Raw genomic sequence first — 14170 nt, 5'->3', positions numbered from 1 at the left:
CAGCTGCTCTCAGTTTCTCTCATTGTTTTCCACAAGTTTTGATTATTAACCATTACATCATGCAGCTGAGGGTGAGTCCAGTTATGCTGCAATTCATATTGTTGTGTTTACAGTTTTCTTTTCTCATTTATCTGTTTCAAAAAAAAAAAGTAGGTCAAGAAGTTTTCTTCACTTACTTAATATTGTATTGATGGATTAACATAAATCTTTCTTTAAAATCACAATTAAGAGATGAAAACTGAGAATATTGTCCTGGAATATATTTACTTGTATTTTATCTAATTCAAAATGTACAACCAATAGTTAATTATGGCAACTTAGAAAACATGTTCTTCTGGTTACTTTACTTAGATCATATTTCTGACATGTTAGTGTGATGATTGGTGCACAGTGGGGAGATTAACAGAAGTGTTTGTATGCAGCACAGCTACAGAGTGGTGTTGATCTCACTCTGTAGACTTGTATACATGCCTCTCTATCAAAGAGTGAATAAAGTATTAAGCCTCAAGTGGAAAAAACGAAGACGGGCGAGATTAGTGAGCATGGACAGGATTATTCCCTGGACATGAATTTACAGAAGTGGTATCTTGGATTCAGCCCCATACTGATTCCATGAAGACACAAACAAAGAAAACAACAATGGCTCAATTCTTTGCTTGTTTCCCGCTCCACACACACAAAGTCACCTGTCATCAGAAACTAAAGGACTTGGGGAAATAATAGTGACACACTTAGAATGTTAGGGGCTGAAAAAGAGACAGAACGTGTGTTTTAGTTGTGTTGAACATGGAAAAACAACTGCTTGATTAAAGGACAGGTGTGTAGCATTTAGGGGCATCTATTAGCAGATATGGAACATAATTCATGAGTGTATAATCACCTGAAACTAAGAATCGTTGTTTTTGTTTGCTTGGAATGAGCTCTCTGCAATCTGCAACCTCACCACTAGATGCCACTAAATCCTACACAGCGCTCCTTTAAGACGTATCTTTTACTCTACTTTGTTGTTTGTATGTAAACATGCATCAAAAATGAACAGTAACAATGTAAACAGAGCCATTTCAATGTTTGAGTAGTTTAGAATACATTGGTAAAAAATAAACTGCACACCAAAAGCCCAAAACTTATTCATGATCATATCAATTGACTGATCTTGTAATGGAATTCTATATCATCGTGAAATATATGAATATATAAATAGAAAAAGAACCAAAAAATGGTTTAGAATCATGTTGGCGTGACACTAACCCTCAAACTCAGGAGGAAAATATTAACTTTGGATTTTACAAATTGAATTGTTGTCAAAGCAAGAATGTGTATTTTTAGAACAGTTTACATAAATGTAAAGTATTCTCCTTATTAGTATATTTCTTTGGAATGACGTCGTTCACCTGCGTGTTGGACAGTCAACAGGGTAGTGTGTTCCTCTTTGTTTACCTGTTATATCATGTAAATGACTGGTCATCAATGGACCCTTTCTCCTCTATGATGGACGTCTCCGACTTCTGTATTTCAATATTCAAATGTTGGCATTCAGGAGGCTAAAAGAGAGCATCTGTCTGGTTGATGTGTGAGTCTTCATCAGTACGTGAGGAGAGACACCAGCGTGAAGCGTCTAAGAGGAAGACTCACAAGATGTAAGTTACCATTCTTTACTGTCATTTTAATATCGTGTTTATTGTGCAGAGGTGGACAGAGAAACATTGTCTTTCTTCAGTTTATATTTCACGTAATCTAACATCAAATCAGATTTGACACTTTACATTTTTCTATTTGACTTCCAAAACAAATCCGCTTATTTATAACAAGATTTATATTCACAATTGATTGTATTTAAATCTGAATTTTACTAAATGTTTATTTTATTTATTTGTTTATTTATTTTGCAGGGACAATGCACACCAATCGACAGTGAAACTGTAGGTTAGCCAGAGTTAGCCAGAGAGGCTAGTTTTCATCTGCTGTCCCCGGCCAGATGTTCAAAGGCTGCCTAAAAATTAAAAAATGTCAAATAAAATGGAATTAAGATTCATAGATAGACATTAACGTATAGACAAAACTAATACACATATAAGCAAAAGAAAAGTGTTCGACACTAGAGCAGAGCAGAACAAACCCACCTACAGTACAAGCACATATATAACACTGAGACACATAACACACATCAAACATGGAAGATAGCAACACTGAACAAGACAAGTGGACATATAGGCAAAACAAGCAGACAGGACAGACGGCACATCAATGTTTGCACACCTGATTGGCAACAAGCCCTTCCTTAAGGCTGTGTTTGAATGTTTTGTGTGCGTATATGTGGTGGCAGAGTATTCCACCAGTGAGCTGCCTTCACAGAGAATGTAGATTAGCTAAAAGAGCTTGACCTATGTGAAATGACACAATCACCTCTTGAAGCAGATCTCGTGAGTCTGCTGCTTTGAGCGCTTACCAGATACACCCGAGGGTCCCCCATTTGGACGCAGAGTACATCAAAACTTAGAGAGTTTTGTGTTAAAAGTAACTGGCAGAGAACCCACGAAGAACGAATATAGTGATGTTATAGTTCTGCAGAAACCTCAGCGTCCTGGGAACAACATGAACTAGGTCACTTCTACATGAGACAAACACATCTCCCATCAGCCAAGCAAACAAATAACAAAATATCATAAATCATACTCGATATGACTGGGACAGACCGGAGAAAAAGGCTGCTACACTCCGTTAGCAACGTGCTACCTACGAACATGCAGCATGAAAAAGCACGAGCGCCTGACGGAGATTACGGACATAGTTTCCATTTCTCTCCCCGGTAAACCATCGCAGAGATATTCAGCTTCGAACACAAAAAGTCACACAGCTTTCATTGAATATTGTACTTACTTTTGGTCGAATCTCAGCGAAAAAATGGAATATCTCCGTACTTCCAACGCATGTTTGTCCAGCTGCTGGTGCTCCGTGTGAATCCGTTCGATTCGTGTCTCTCCGACACTCCTCGGATTCTTGGGAGGGTTGGAAGCTCAGCAAATCAGATTTCAGAGCTGGACCTTTTTGAGCTTTATTGGCTAATAGTGCTGTCAATCATCTAGCTTTCAATTCCAGGCAATTCTATTGGCTCCTACGGTTCGAAGGATGTCTCAATGGTGAAAATCGGAGAAGAGGGGGCTGAGATACAGCCCTGAACAGAGAGTCGAAGCAGGATTTGACCTTAAACTAAATAACTAAAAAGGGCATAGAAAGAGCTTAAAACACTCAAAAAAGGTCCAATCTTCGGTCTATTGATTCATTGAACATCATGAGTGATACATAGAAGTGATATAGAGTGTTTTTGAATTTTAAAAATACTTTTTTATTCAAATCTTGGAGTATTTGATCAGTTTTCTAATTTGAAATGCTCTATATTTCATAAATGTTTCACTGTATCTATGTATAGCTGTGTATATAGAGCCTATATCAGTTGTTCTAAGAGCCCAGCATATTAAAAGTCTTGGATACCCATACTTTCCAAAAAACAATACCCTAAAAGTGCTGTTTTTCAAGATCGAGCTTTTGAGTTTTCCAAGTTCTGCTGTGTTCCATCCTTATCTTATGTGAACCAGTAACATGTATTCTGATAGTTCCATGATTTTTCTCATCTCAAAAATATATAAAAAAAGTTTTTGTTTTTTTTAATTTTTTAATTTTTTAATTTTTTTTTATACAATTAATTAGGTATTTCTTATCTTTATTCGAGCTGAGGCCTGCAAATAGGCCTCGTTTTTAAAAGGTTAATAAAATCACTAAGCGGAGGCGGGGCCATACCATGTACAATTTTAAAAAGCAGACAAACATCAGTGAATTTAATGAGGTTCTCCCAACTCAAGATATGGTGTTTGTTGAGGATATTGCAGTGATGGTGACTTTTGGGTTTTTTATCAAGTGTTTTTAGAGCTTGTTTATGGAGAATATGAATAGATGTTAATGTTGTGCTGCTGGCTTGTGCCCAGCTGGTTAAGCAGTAGGTCAGATGGGGGACAATCATTGCATGAAAATGTTCAGTTTTGTTTTTGTATAAAGTGTGGACACAATGAGAAAAAAAAGAATAATCCAGCATGCAGCTTGCTCTGCAGACAATACTCAGGGCTAAATTAACACCTTTTACTTTTTCTGCCTGTTTCTGGATTATTTTTTTTTTTTTACATTTTTATATTGTTGTATTAGTGAATACTAATTATCAGCAAATCTTACTTCTCCAATGACACTAAATATCATTTGCAGTAGGGTTTGTTCACTCATAATACAGAAACCTGAGCAGACTTTATTTTATGATTCATAACGACAGCACAACTGTAATTGCAACTTTGCAGTGTAATACGTAATGTTCTAGCTGTGGACACAATAACAAGAACACCTGACAATATAATGCAATCAGTTAGAATGAATGCTCACAGTACAATGTGTAGTTTTTCATGACATTGAGTCAGAAGTCCGTTGACTTGACTGATTCATTGTCATGGTCGATAGCATCTCACAAGGTGTTCCTCTTATTCCTTGTATCACCTGTTCATTGAAGAAAATGACAATAATTCTGATAACAGAAGCAAACTCCAGAACATCACAAGCTTACACAGAAGCATTCATTTTAGTTTGTTGTGTTATCTGTATTTTATTCAAATAAGTAACCTGGGATAATATAAAATACATTTATGCATGCGTATTGTTAGTTCTGGTTTGACTACAGTTTGCATATTTCCTACCATTCCTCTTCCTTATTAGACTTAACTGTGTATACTGGAGGCAGTGATCGTGTTTTTTTTATTATAACTGAACAAACAGATGGAGACAAGCTGTTCAAATAATTGTGTTTGGTTCACTGCACTCTAAAATATCCGTTTCATCTAACAGAGCAAACATGCAGTGGACTCTGTTTGTGCTCATTCTGATGGGTAAGTGGATCATCTGCTACTGTTTTCATTTCTTTTAGCTAGAATCACTTCAGCTAACAACAGTTGTACGTCTCACACTACTTAAGAGCACTCAGAGCCCCATTTTAAATGAAGGGGCATGATGTCATTTTATAACATTCTTGCTATTCTCTCACCGCCAGTACTGAACACATGTATTGTCTCTGTTATCAGGTCAGTGTTCCTTCTGTCTGTGTCGCCTCTACGAGTACCACTTAGTTAAAGAGAACAAGAGCTGGGAGGAAGCCCAGACGTATTGCAGAGAGCGTTACACTGACCTGGCCAAAGTGTTTGACATGACAGACATGAAGAGACTCAATGACTCAGCAAGTCATCAAGGTGAAGCCTGGATTGGACTGCACAAACAAACCAATGTCAACAGGACGTGGCTCTGGTCTCTGCCAGAGGTGAAGTTCAATGATAGTGAGACAGAATGGAAGGATGGGGAGCCGAATGATTATGGGAACAATCCTGAGAACTGTGTGAGGATAGTGAATCACAAATGGCTCGATGTCCTGTGTTCTCGGAGATTTCTATTTATCTGCTACGATGGTGAGAACATGTGGCTAATAATGTAATGTGTATACAGAATATCACCCTGTCTAACTATAGTTTTCCATGTGGACATATACTTCATCTTTTTTTTGAGGTATGGGGATAAAAACAAAATGAATCCTTATCAAGTATAGACTACTTTAATTTGTATAATGTTCTACAAGAAATGATGTGATCCACCTTATTATCCCAAACACTTTCATCTAGTAAATATCTGAAACTGTAGTGAAGTCATGTTAATCTATCTCACATGTTTATTTCACATGTTTAAAGTAAGAAAATATGATTTTATGAGAGGAAATAACTAATAATAATGTGTATTTATTAAGTTTTTCTGTTCATTCCACAGAAAAAAATCAAAAGAAATTCCATTTGATTAACAAAGAGAAGACATGGCTAGAGGCTCAGAGCTACTGCAGAGAACATCACACTGACCTGGTCAGTGGACTCACTCAGTTAAATGATGAAGAATTCAAGACTGAGACAGAGCCTGAGAGTAACAGAGAGGTTTGGATCGGCCTGTTCAGAGACACCTGGAGGTGGTCAGATGAGAGTAGTTTCTCTTTCAGGTTCTGGGATCCGGATCAATTTCAAGATGAAGACGACAAGAAGTGTGCTATGACTGTGTCTAATGGAAAATGGAGCTCTGATGAATGCAGTAAGAAAAAACCCTTCTTCTGCTATGATGGTGGGTACTTATTATGTACATGAGCTCCATCTGCTTCTTTATGTTAATCCTGTTCATGTTAGAGACTTTGTTATGATGCTGCTATAAAATAAATGATCACTTAAAGGTCCACTGTGTAGGGATATGGCGCCATCTAGTGGTGAGGTTTCAGATTACAACCAGTTGAATCCGAGCCAGTGTCTTTGTAGTAGAGAGAGAGAGAGAGAGAGATATATAGAGAGAGAGAGAGAGAGAGAGAGAGAGATATAGAGAGAGAGAGAGAGAGCAAGAGAGAGAGAGAGAGAGAGAGAGAGAGAGAAAGAGAGAGACGGGGAAGAAGAGAGAGAGAGAGAGAAAGAGAGAGACGGGGAAGAAGAGAGTTAGTTGAGTGAATGTACGGAGGAAATAAAAGCTGCAGCTCCTCAAGACCAACGTTGGTTTCTCGTGTTTTTGTTTTCCGTCCCTGGAGACCACAACAACAGTGTCCCCTCTGTGTTTACCGGCCACGGTCGGGTAGTCAAAGCAGGTTGATTTGTCCTTTCTGGGTTACCGTAGAAACATGGCGGCCGGCTCCTTGAAGAGGACCTGCTCCGTATGTAGATATAAACGACTCATTCTAACCAAAACACAAAGATTACTGTTTTCAGGTGATAATATACGAAAGAGAACATAAATCCTATTTTCTTTCAATAGAGCCCCTTAAATGTCCCTTAAAGGTTGCGGAAGACATTCATAGATCATCAGCATCAGCAGCAAACATGTAGGCAGTGATTTAAAGTGACCATATTGGAGCGCAGTGCTCTCAACCATCAAGAGAACAGCAACAAAGCTGCTGCTATGATCCTGTGTTTGTGTCTATCTCTACTGTGACGACCCCTCCCTTCCACTAGGGGTCTGTGTCCTGGATGCTGTCGTCTCTCTTTCAGGATGTTGATCAGCACCTAATGAGCCCCAGCTGAGCCTGATATGGTGATGCTATATAAACCCTCATCTGAACAAGGATGGGGGCCCTCTTCTCTGCTGCCTCTTCCTTAGCTGACTCGGCTGCCTATCAGTTTGGATGGATTGGTTGTTGTTAGTTTGGTTAAGTTTGTATTCTTCAAGTAAATGTCTATTTATTACTTTTATCACTCGTCTTGTCTCCCTTATGTTACAGCCTGGGACCTGGGTTGTGACACCACCATGACAGATCAAGTGATCCTGATCAATGAGAGCAAGACCTGGGAGCAGGCCTTGACTTACTGCAGAAAGAACCACCGTGACCTGATCTCCATCACTGACCCTCAAAAGCAGAGATGGGCCGAAGAGGTAGGCAAGCAGGCCAACACTCCCTACGTCTGGACGGGACTGCTCTCCAGCTGCACTGAGGGTTTATGGTTCTGGGTCACTGATGAGATCGTCTGCTACAGTAACTGGTCACCTTACCGTGAGAGGGATACATGTGGCAATAATGGAGTCATGGAAACAGGAGGAGAGCATAATTGGTTCAAGAAAAATGGTTCCATGGAGTTTAATTTCATCTGCACTAAGCGTTAAAACCCAATCTACTGGTGACGGGCGTTCTATATATTTACTCAGGTTGTTTGCAGTGGTGTGACTTTTATGTATCCTTATCCTCTGGGTTTATGGAATGGCATTCTGGGAAACGTAGGAATCTCCAACAGGAGATTTTAAATTGGGGAAAGTGGCTACATGTAAGTCAATTAGAACGTTTCACAAGATTACTAAGAATGTGACCCTGTAGCAGGTTCTTCTGTCTCCTTATTGTGATCCAGGAACACCTGAATGATCACTTATTACTTTATGAAGTTGTTGTTTTGTTTTTCTCTTTAAAATATGGATTGTTTATTCATCTTTTGAGGGTTGCGTTGTTTGGTTGGAATGGGGATAAATACAACGATTTACATGCTGGTTTGATTTTGCTTCCACATGTTCAAAATGGAACATTTTGCCTTCTTTTGTATCACGTTATGTTGAGTAGCTGGTTGTGGTTATATGCTTTCATCATGTAAAATCTTCATCTTTGACGATCATTTATGGAGTTCTATGTAAACAGATGATTGCTTTCTCTGAGGATTAATAAACTGTTAAATCATAGAGTGGTCTTCTCTTTTTTTCTGCCTGTTTTAGCCCAAACTATTCTTTCCTTTAACCTCTTCTTAAACTGAACCAAACTATCCAACTGTCACACCATGAAAGTGATTCATTTTTAAACATTGATTTTTAATTCACAGACAAATGATTTTGTTCATCCAGGTCAGAAAACACTCCTGTTTCGTCCTAGAAGTTGGTTAAAAATGACATATTTTGGGTCTCAGATTCTAATCTACTCTCTTGTAGATGTTGCTTCTTATATAAACTGATTGGTTGATTTTATTTCTCTCCAGGAATGAGTCAGCAGACACTGGATGTTCAGATTAACAAACATAAATGCTTTTAAATGCATGTTAGTAAATGAAATCTATGTAATTCAGTAACTTTCTGATACAATCCACCTCCCCTCTGCTCCCAGTCTGAATTGGTCTGAAGACTTGGAGGTGCTTTACATGCTGTACTGGATTCTTCCAGCAGTTGGCAGCAGACTGAGCGCAGCAAGAAGCCCACTGATGACGACAGAGTCTCATTTCAACTCAAATTGGACAATTAAGAGCAACAGCCAATCACAGTGGGAGGTAGTTATTGTCGGTGCAGCAGCTGCTCTCAGTTTCTCTGATTGTTTTCCACAAGTTTTGATGATTAACCATTACATCATGCAGCTGAGGGTGAGTCCAGTTATGCTGCTATTCATATTGTTGTGTTTACAGTTTTATTATCTTAATTATCTGCCAATGCATAAGTTCATTAGACAACAAAAAAAAATGAAGTCAAAAAGTTTACTTCTTTTACTTAATTAAATGAACAGTAACAATGTAAACAGAGCCATTCAAATGTTGTAGTTTATAAATTAGTCAAATTCAACTGGATGTAATCTGCAACCTCACCACTAGATGCCACTAAATCCTACACAACGCTCCTTTAAGACGTATCTTTTACTCTACTTTGTTGTTTGTATGTAAACATGCATTAAAAATGAACAGTAACAATGTAAACAGAGCCATTTCAATGTTTGAGTAGTTTGGAATAAATTGGTAAAAAATAAACTGCACACCAAAAGCACAAAACTAATACATGATCATATAAATTGACTAATCTTGTAATGGAATTCGATATCATCGTGAACTGGAAAAATATTCATGCGATTGGTACCAGAGGAGGGTTAAAAAATAACCTCTATAATATTTGAACATAAAGAAAAATGTGTAGAACGTTCAACGTAAGAGCTCTCATAGACAATGATGGAAGATATCACCAAAGCAGATACTTGCATTCAAGATTGTCTTCAGGATGTCGATGCCATCCTAGTCGGCCACACTCGGCTACAGCTGCCAGTGAAAGCAAAGAGAGAGAAAGAGTGGAGGACCCCTGTGATGCTTACAGGCAAGAGCCACAACCTGGAACAGAAAACGATACAAGACACACCCAGACCCAAAGAGAATGTCTCTGAACTAGTAGTAGAGATCAGCTACAGACTGATTGTGTCATGTCTTACAGTCCTATAGAAGCATCTGCATTTGGTATCTCCAGCCGTTTATCAAGGTTTTTCCTTTAATTTGTCACTCGTCTATATGTTTATAAAGATATTGTATATATTGTTGCAGCTCATTCAATTTAAAAACTAGTCAAATGAAATGAAGGTCTCCAAAAAGACATGCATACATTTTTGAAAACAAATCGAGATTAAGATTCTGAAAATTTTAAATTTGTGCTTTGTGCCATCTTCATTTACTCTTAACTGGTAACATATATACTGACATTTACACATCTGAATAAATTATTTCACAAGTGTTCCCTTTATTATAACACCAAAACTATTAAAATAGACCTTGTAGTTGCAGAAATATACTCATTTGAGTATGGGTATGCAATTGTATAGCAGAGGGCTATATTTTATTTCAGAGCAGTGTCACAACAAAGTCTCTAACATAAGGGGTTGGATGCAATTACAGATACATTTTTAGCATTATGTTTCTAAATTTTGATCTTTTTTTTGGATAGTTTTTTGTTGATTTGTTTGAATTGCAACCTCATAAAATTCCATAAAAAGGTAAAATAAAATAGTGTGTGAATCAGTTTCCTGATTTAATTTAGTGCCGTATTATTTAGATGTTTTTTCATCATTTCTACATACAAATTTTATTATATGGCGAATGGAAGCCCTTGCTCAGATGGTTCAAAGCAATCTGAGTGGCTTGTCTCACTTAATAAAAAACAAAACTGCAACTTTGTAAGCCGATGTGTGTTTACCCGCCCATTTATTTGCCTCAAATGAATTTGACTTAAGGTGTAAATTTGGTTAACCAAATGTACAAGCCAAATGTGGGCCTACATCCAGCTGGGTAGAATCCAACCTCCTCAACAACTGGGATCATTCAATTTGAATGAAAGATCACTCACATAGAAATCCTTTACTTTGATGAAAAAACTTCTACAATTCACTGCAAACTAATTCTCTATGGTTATAAATATAAGACATGTTTCAAAACACGTTGTAAAATAATGTCAATACATAACATTTTCTAATTTTCTATTAAAATAATACGCTTATTTAAAATGCTTGATCAGGACATTCAGGATTCTTCATTTCAAACCTTAAGTCTTGAGGTTTATAATGCAAATATTGTATACAGTATACAGTATTTTTTTTTTGCAGGAAATCAACATACTTTATTTTATTCTAACATTTAAGATCCGATACGTGGGTTTAGCTGTTTCCCCTCCTTCCACAAACAGAGAAAATATTTTCACTCCATTTCTTTTATGCAAAGCATTGTGGGAAAAGAGTGTCAATCAATAGCGCACTCAAAACTCAAAACTAGTCTGCATACTGACTTTGAGTATACTTAGTATAGATGTACAGATTTATTTTTCCACTTCATCTGATTTCAACATACTGCAAAACTCAATACTACAATATTAAATTGAAGGGGCTCTTGTGACTGTATAAACAAACACTTGATTTGGACACCAGTCAGCAGGAGTTGCCATATTATGGTCAACAGAGGCCCACTCATGCATGTCATGATGTAAATGTGGTTTGCATTTATTTGTATGCAGGTCAATTCAAATGTACATAAAAGGAAATATTAGCAACACAGGATGTCAGTAGCGACTTAAGCAGTTTTGTGAACCTAGATATCATGGACACGTTTTAGATTTAAGCTTATTTAGGTTTTGAAACAAACTCTATGTTACACCATCAAACTATATTCATGGAGTGGAGTAGCTGGAAATTCATTTTTATTTGGGGTAAGTAGTAATAGTATACATTTGTTTAAATGATTGGATCGTCTTGGTCTTTGCTTAATTGTTTTGAAGTGATAATACACTATTAAAATAACTGAGAGCACTCTATGCAGTGTCCAATTTTTTTTTTTACAGATTAAATCCTAGATGGTGACCTTGTATTTATTTCATTTTCCTTTTTCTTAAATTAAAATATCTGAGTTTGTCATACAATGGGCCACATTTAGAAACTAAAATGTGTTTTAATCCAGAAGAAAAATCAAGTATAAAACCGTTTAGGTGAATATTAATTGTGTATTGAATGAGTTATATGTCAGTGTTGTACTTTATTTGTAGGGTCTATCCTTCTCAGATTGAGGATTACTCACCAGGCAGGTAAGAAAACATTTAGTATCCTATGAAAAGCAGTGGTGGAAGAACAACAATGTAATAAATACACTGCATTTAAACTCTTTATTATGAGTATTATAAGGCAAAATGTAGTTCAAATCTCAAAAGTACTAGCTCTGCAGTACTGTCCGGTGTGTACATTATTGGATTGTTAATACTTATGAATCAATGTGTCATGAGATGGTTGATGGCTAAGGAAAGAAGAAATACAATGCCATACAATATTTATTTTTTGGGACTTTTCTCTAATGCTGATTAATCACTGTCAAGCGAACGTGGCTCTGGGTGGAGTGGCTGCGCAGTCTTCACTGTCGGACCCCTCGCTTCTACCAAGCTTGGTGATTGATGGCAAACCTGATTCTGACTACGGATATGGGAGCTGCATTTCCACTCTGCTTGAGGACGATCCCTGGTGGAGAGTGGACCTGGGGAATCCGTGTGACATCTCTACAATCGAAGTCATCCGAAGATCAGACTGCTGCATTTCTGAGCTATTTAGGGCGGAAATACGCATTGGTAACTCACTGGAGATCAATGGCAACAACAATTCCAGGTAGTGCAATAGGGTTAGACTAGCCTGATAATCAGACTGGATTGCCATTTAGTTTTTGACCCGTTATTCACACTGACATTGTGTTCATGTTGGTTGAAGACATGCATGCTTTTAAAAAGTGTTTTCTCTGTGCTGTGTCTCTTCCCCTCCTCCTCCTCCCTCAGATGTGCAGTCATCACTGATACCAGGGACGTTACCATGATCTTCCACTGCAACCAGATGGAAGGACGCTACGTCAACATCATCCTCCCTGGAGTAAATAGGACACTTCAACTTTGTGAGGTCAAAGTGTACGCCACTACCGAAGTCACAGGAGGTAACGCAACACTGAGCTATGGCATCTATAGTTTAAAAAAATGGATCTATCTTCAAATTTTGGTTAACACACATGAACCCTCCTATCCAGTGTTTTATTGGAACAAGGCTTCAAAAAGCTTGATACAATATTAACCAATTGTAATCATTTGATTTGATTTTGAAGATCACTAAAATTGTCACATTCGTGGTGAAGGGAGAATATGAAAGTGTCTGGTTCTGTGAATAAGATTTTACTCCAACTTGACTCAAACTCTTGTTTGGTTTGGGTTTGAGCCACAAAATTATCCAGAATGTTTTATTGCTGCATGTCATACTATTAAAAACCATTGTTTCAGATTTTACCTTATTTTTAATGATTTAATCCGATTTTCAACAGCAAGAAAATGTGGCTTTTGGGCCATATTATTAAAAAAAGTAAATGTAGTTTTTGTGTTTGTGAATGGATAACAAGTTAGTTATGAGGTCAAACTATATTGGGTAAAAAGAGCTGTTTGTTGAACATCTGCATATTTGTAGATTCAAAAACATGTTTTCTCCCAAGGAAGCATTAGCCTTTGGTGATTCTATGACCCCAACCGTTTGATAAGTCCCCTCAGGGGAACTGAAAACCCTTTTGACCAACTGGGAAACAGGACCCTGGGAATAAAGGACCCATAGAGTGCACAACTGTAAAACTGGGGACCGTAGGACCTTGGGAACATGGGAATGACCCCCGATGGGTTCCTGTGTGAACATAATGAAGTAAAAATGTACGTTGTTTAGAGTTATTGATACAGACGTCACTGTGCTAACTCTCCAGCTAACGTGGCTGGGTGGAGTGGCTGAACAGTCTTCACTGTTGGACCCCTTGCTTCTACCAAGTTTGGTGATTGATGGCAAACCTGATTCGGACTATGGATACCGGAGCTGCGTTTCCACTCTGCGGCAGGAAAACCCCTGGTGGAGAGTGGACATGCGGGGTCCGTATGCCATCGTATCACTTGAAATCACCCGAAGATCAGACTGCTGCGTTTTGGAGCTAAATGGGGCGGAAATCCGTATTGGTAACTCACTGGAGAACAATGGCAACAACAATCCCAGGTGATGCAATAGCCTGATAATCATTGCCATTTTGTTTTTACCCCCTTATTCCCACTGACATTGTGTTCATGTTGGATATTGGGAATTAGTTTTGCCGTCACCAATGAGTAGCAGGTTGCTCCGAGCTGTTCACTTTTCATTTTGTTTAAAAGAATATCCAATGTTAAGCGTTTTTACTTCTGTAAGTGGAATGACAACTCTTCCCTTTGTTCTATCTGTCTCTTTTCCCCTCCTCCATCAGATGTGCTGTCATCACAGTGACCAATGACATTACCATGACCTTCCACTGCAACAAGATGAGCGGACGCTACGTCAACATTGTCCTCC

The 14170-nt window shown here is 37.9% G+C and overlaps 1 protein-coding gene across 2 annotated transcripts; it reads left to right on the top strand.

Annotated features, from left to right (window-relative positions):
* Positions 1 to 50: 50 nt before the first annotated feature.
* Positions 51 to 8256, top strand: LOC137885917 (macrophage mannose receptor 1-like). 2 transcript variants are annotated; one of them, XM_068728265.1, is made up of 6 exons: positions 51 to 71; positions 1538 to 1637; positions 4879 to 4919; positions 5112 to 5489; positions 5842 to 6150; positions 7316 to 8256. In XM_068728265.1, the coding sequence occupies exons 2-6, from the start codon at positions 1567 to 1569 to the stop codon at positions 7693 to 7695; spliced, it is 1179 nt and encodes a 392-aa protein (XP_068584366.1). In that variant the 5' UTR covers positions 51 to 71; positions 1538 to 1566; the 3' UTR covers positions 7696 to 8256. The 2 variants fall into 2 exon arrangements, with proteins under 2 accessions (XP_068584366.1, XP_068584365.1); XM_068728264.1 differs by having other exon boundaries at positions 5842 to 6180.
* The last annotated feature ends 5914 nt before the right edge of the window (positions 8257 to 14170 follow it).

This window comes from Cebidichthys violaceus, unplaced genomic scaffold (genome assembly GCF_023349555.1).
Source record: "Cebidichthys violaceus isolate CVI_PGR_0920_01 unplaced genomic scaffold, fCebVio1.0.p SCAF_41, whole genome shotgun sequence".
Classification (NCBI taxonomy): domain Eukaryota; kingdom Metazoa; phylum Chordata; class Actinopteri; order Perciformes; family Stichaeidae; genus Cebidichthys; species Cebidichthys violaceus.
This window is presented reverse-complemented; position numbering and strand designations above follow the sequence as displayed.

Bases quoted from the DNA above. Each gene is read 5' to 3' on its own strand.
- LOC137885917 (XM_068728264.1), top strand. From the start codon at position 1,567: ATGTGTGAGTCTTCATCAGTACGTGAGGAGAGACACCAGCGTGAAGCG. The intron at 1,638-4,878 runs GTAAGTTACCAT...TTCATCTAACAG, and splicing joins AAGAGGAAGACTCACAAGAT to AGCAAACATGCAGTGGACTC. The intron at 6,181-7,315 runs GTGGGTACTTAT...CTTATGTTACAG, and splicing joins ACCCTTCTTCTGCTATGATG to CCTGGGACCTGGGTTGTGAC.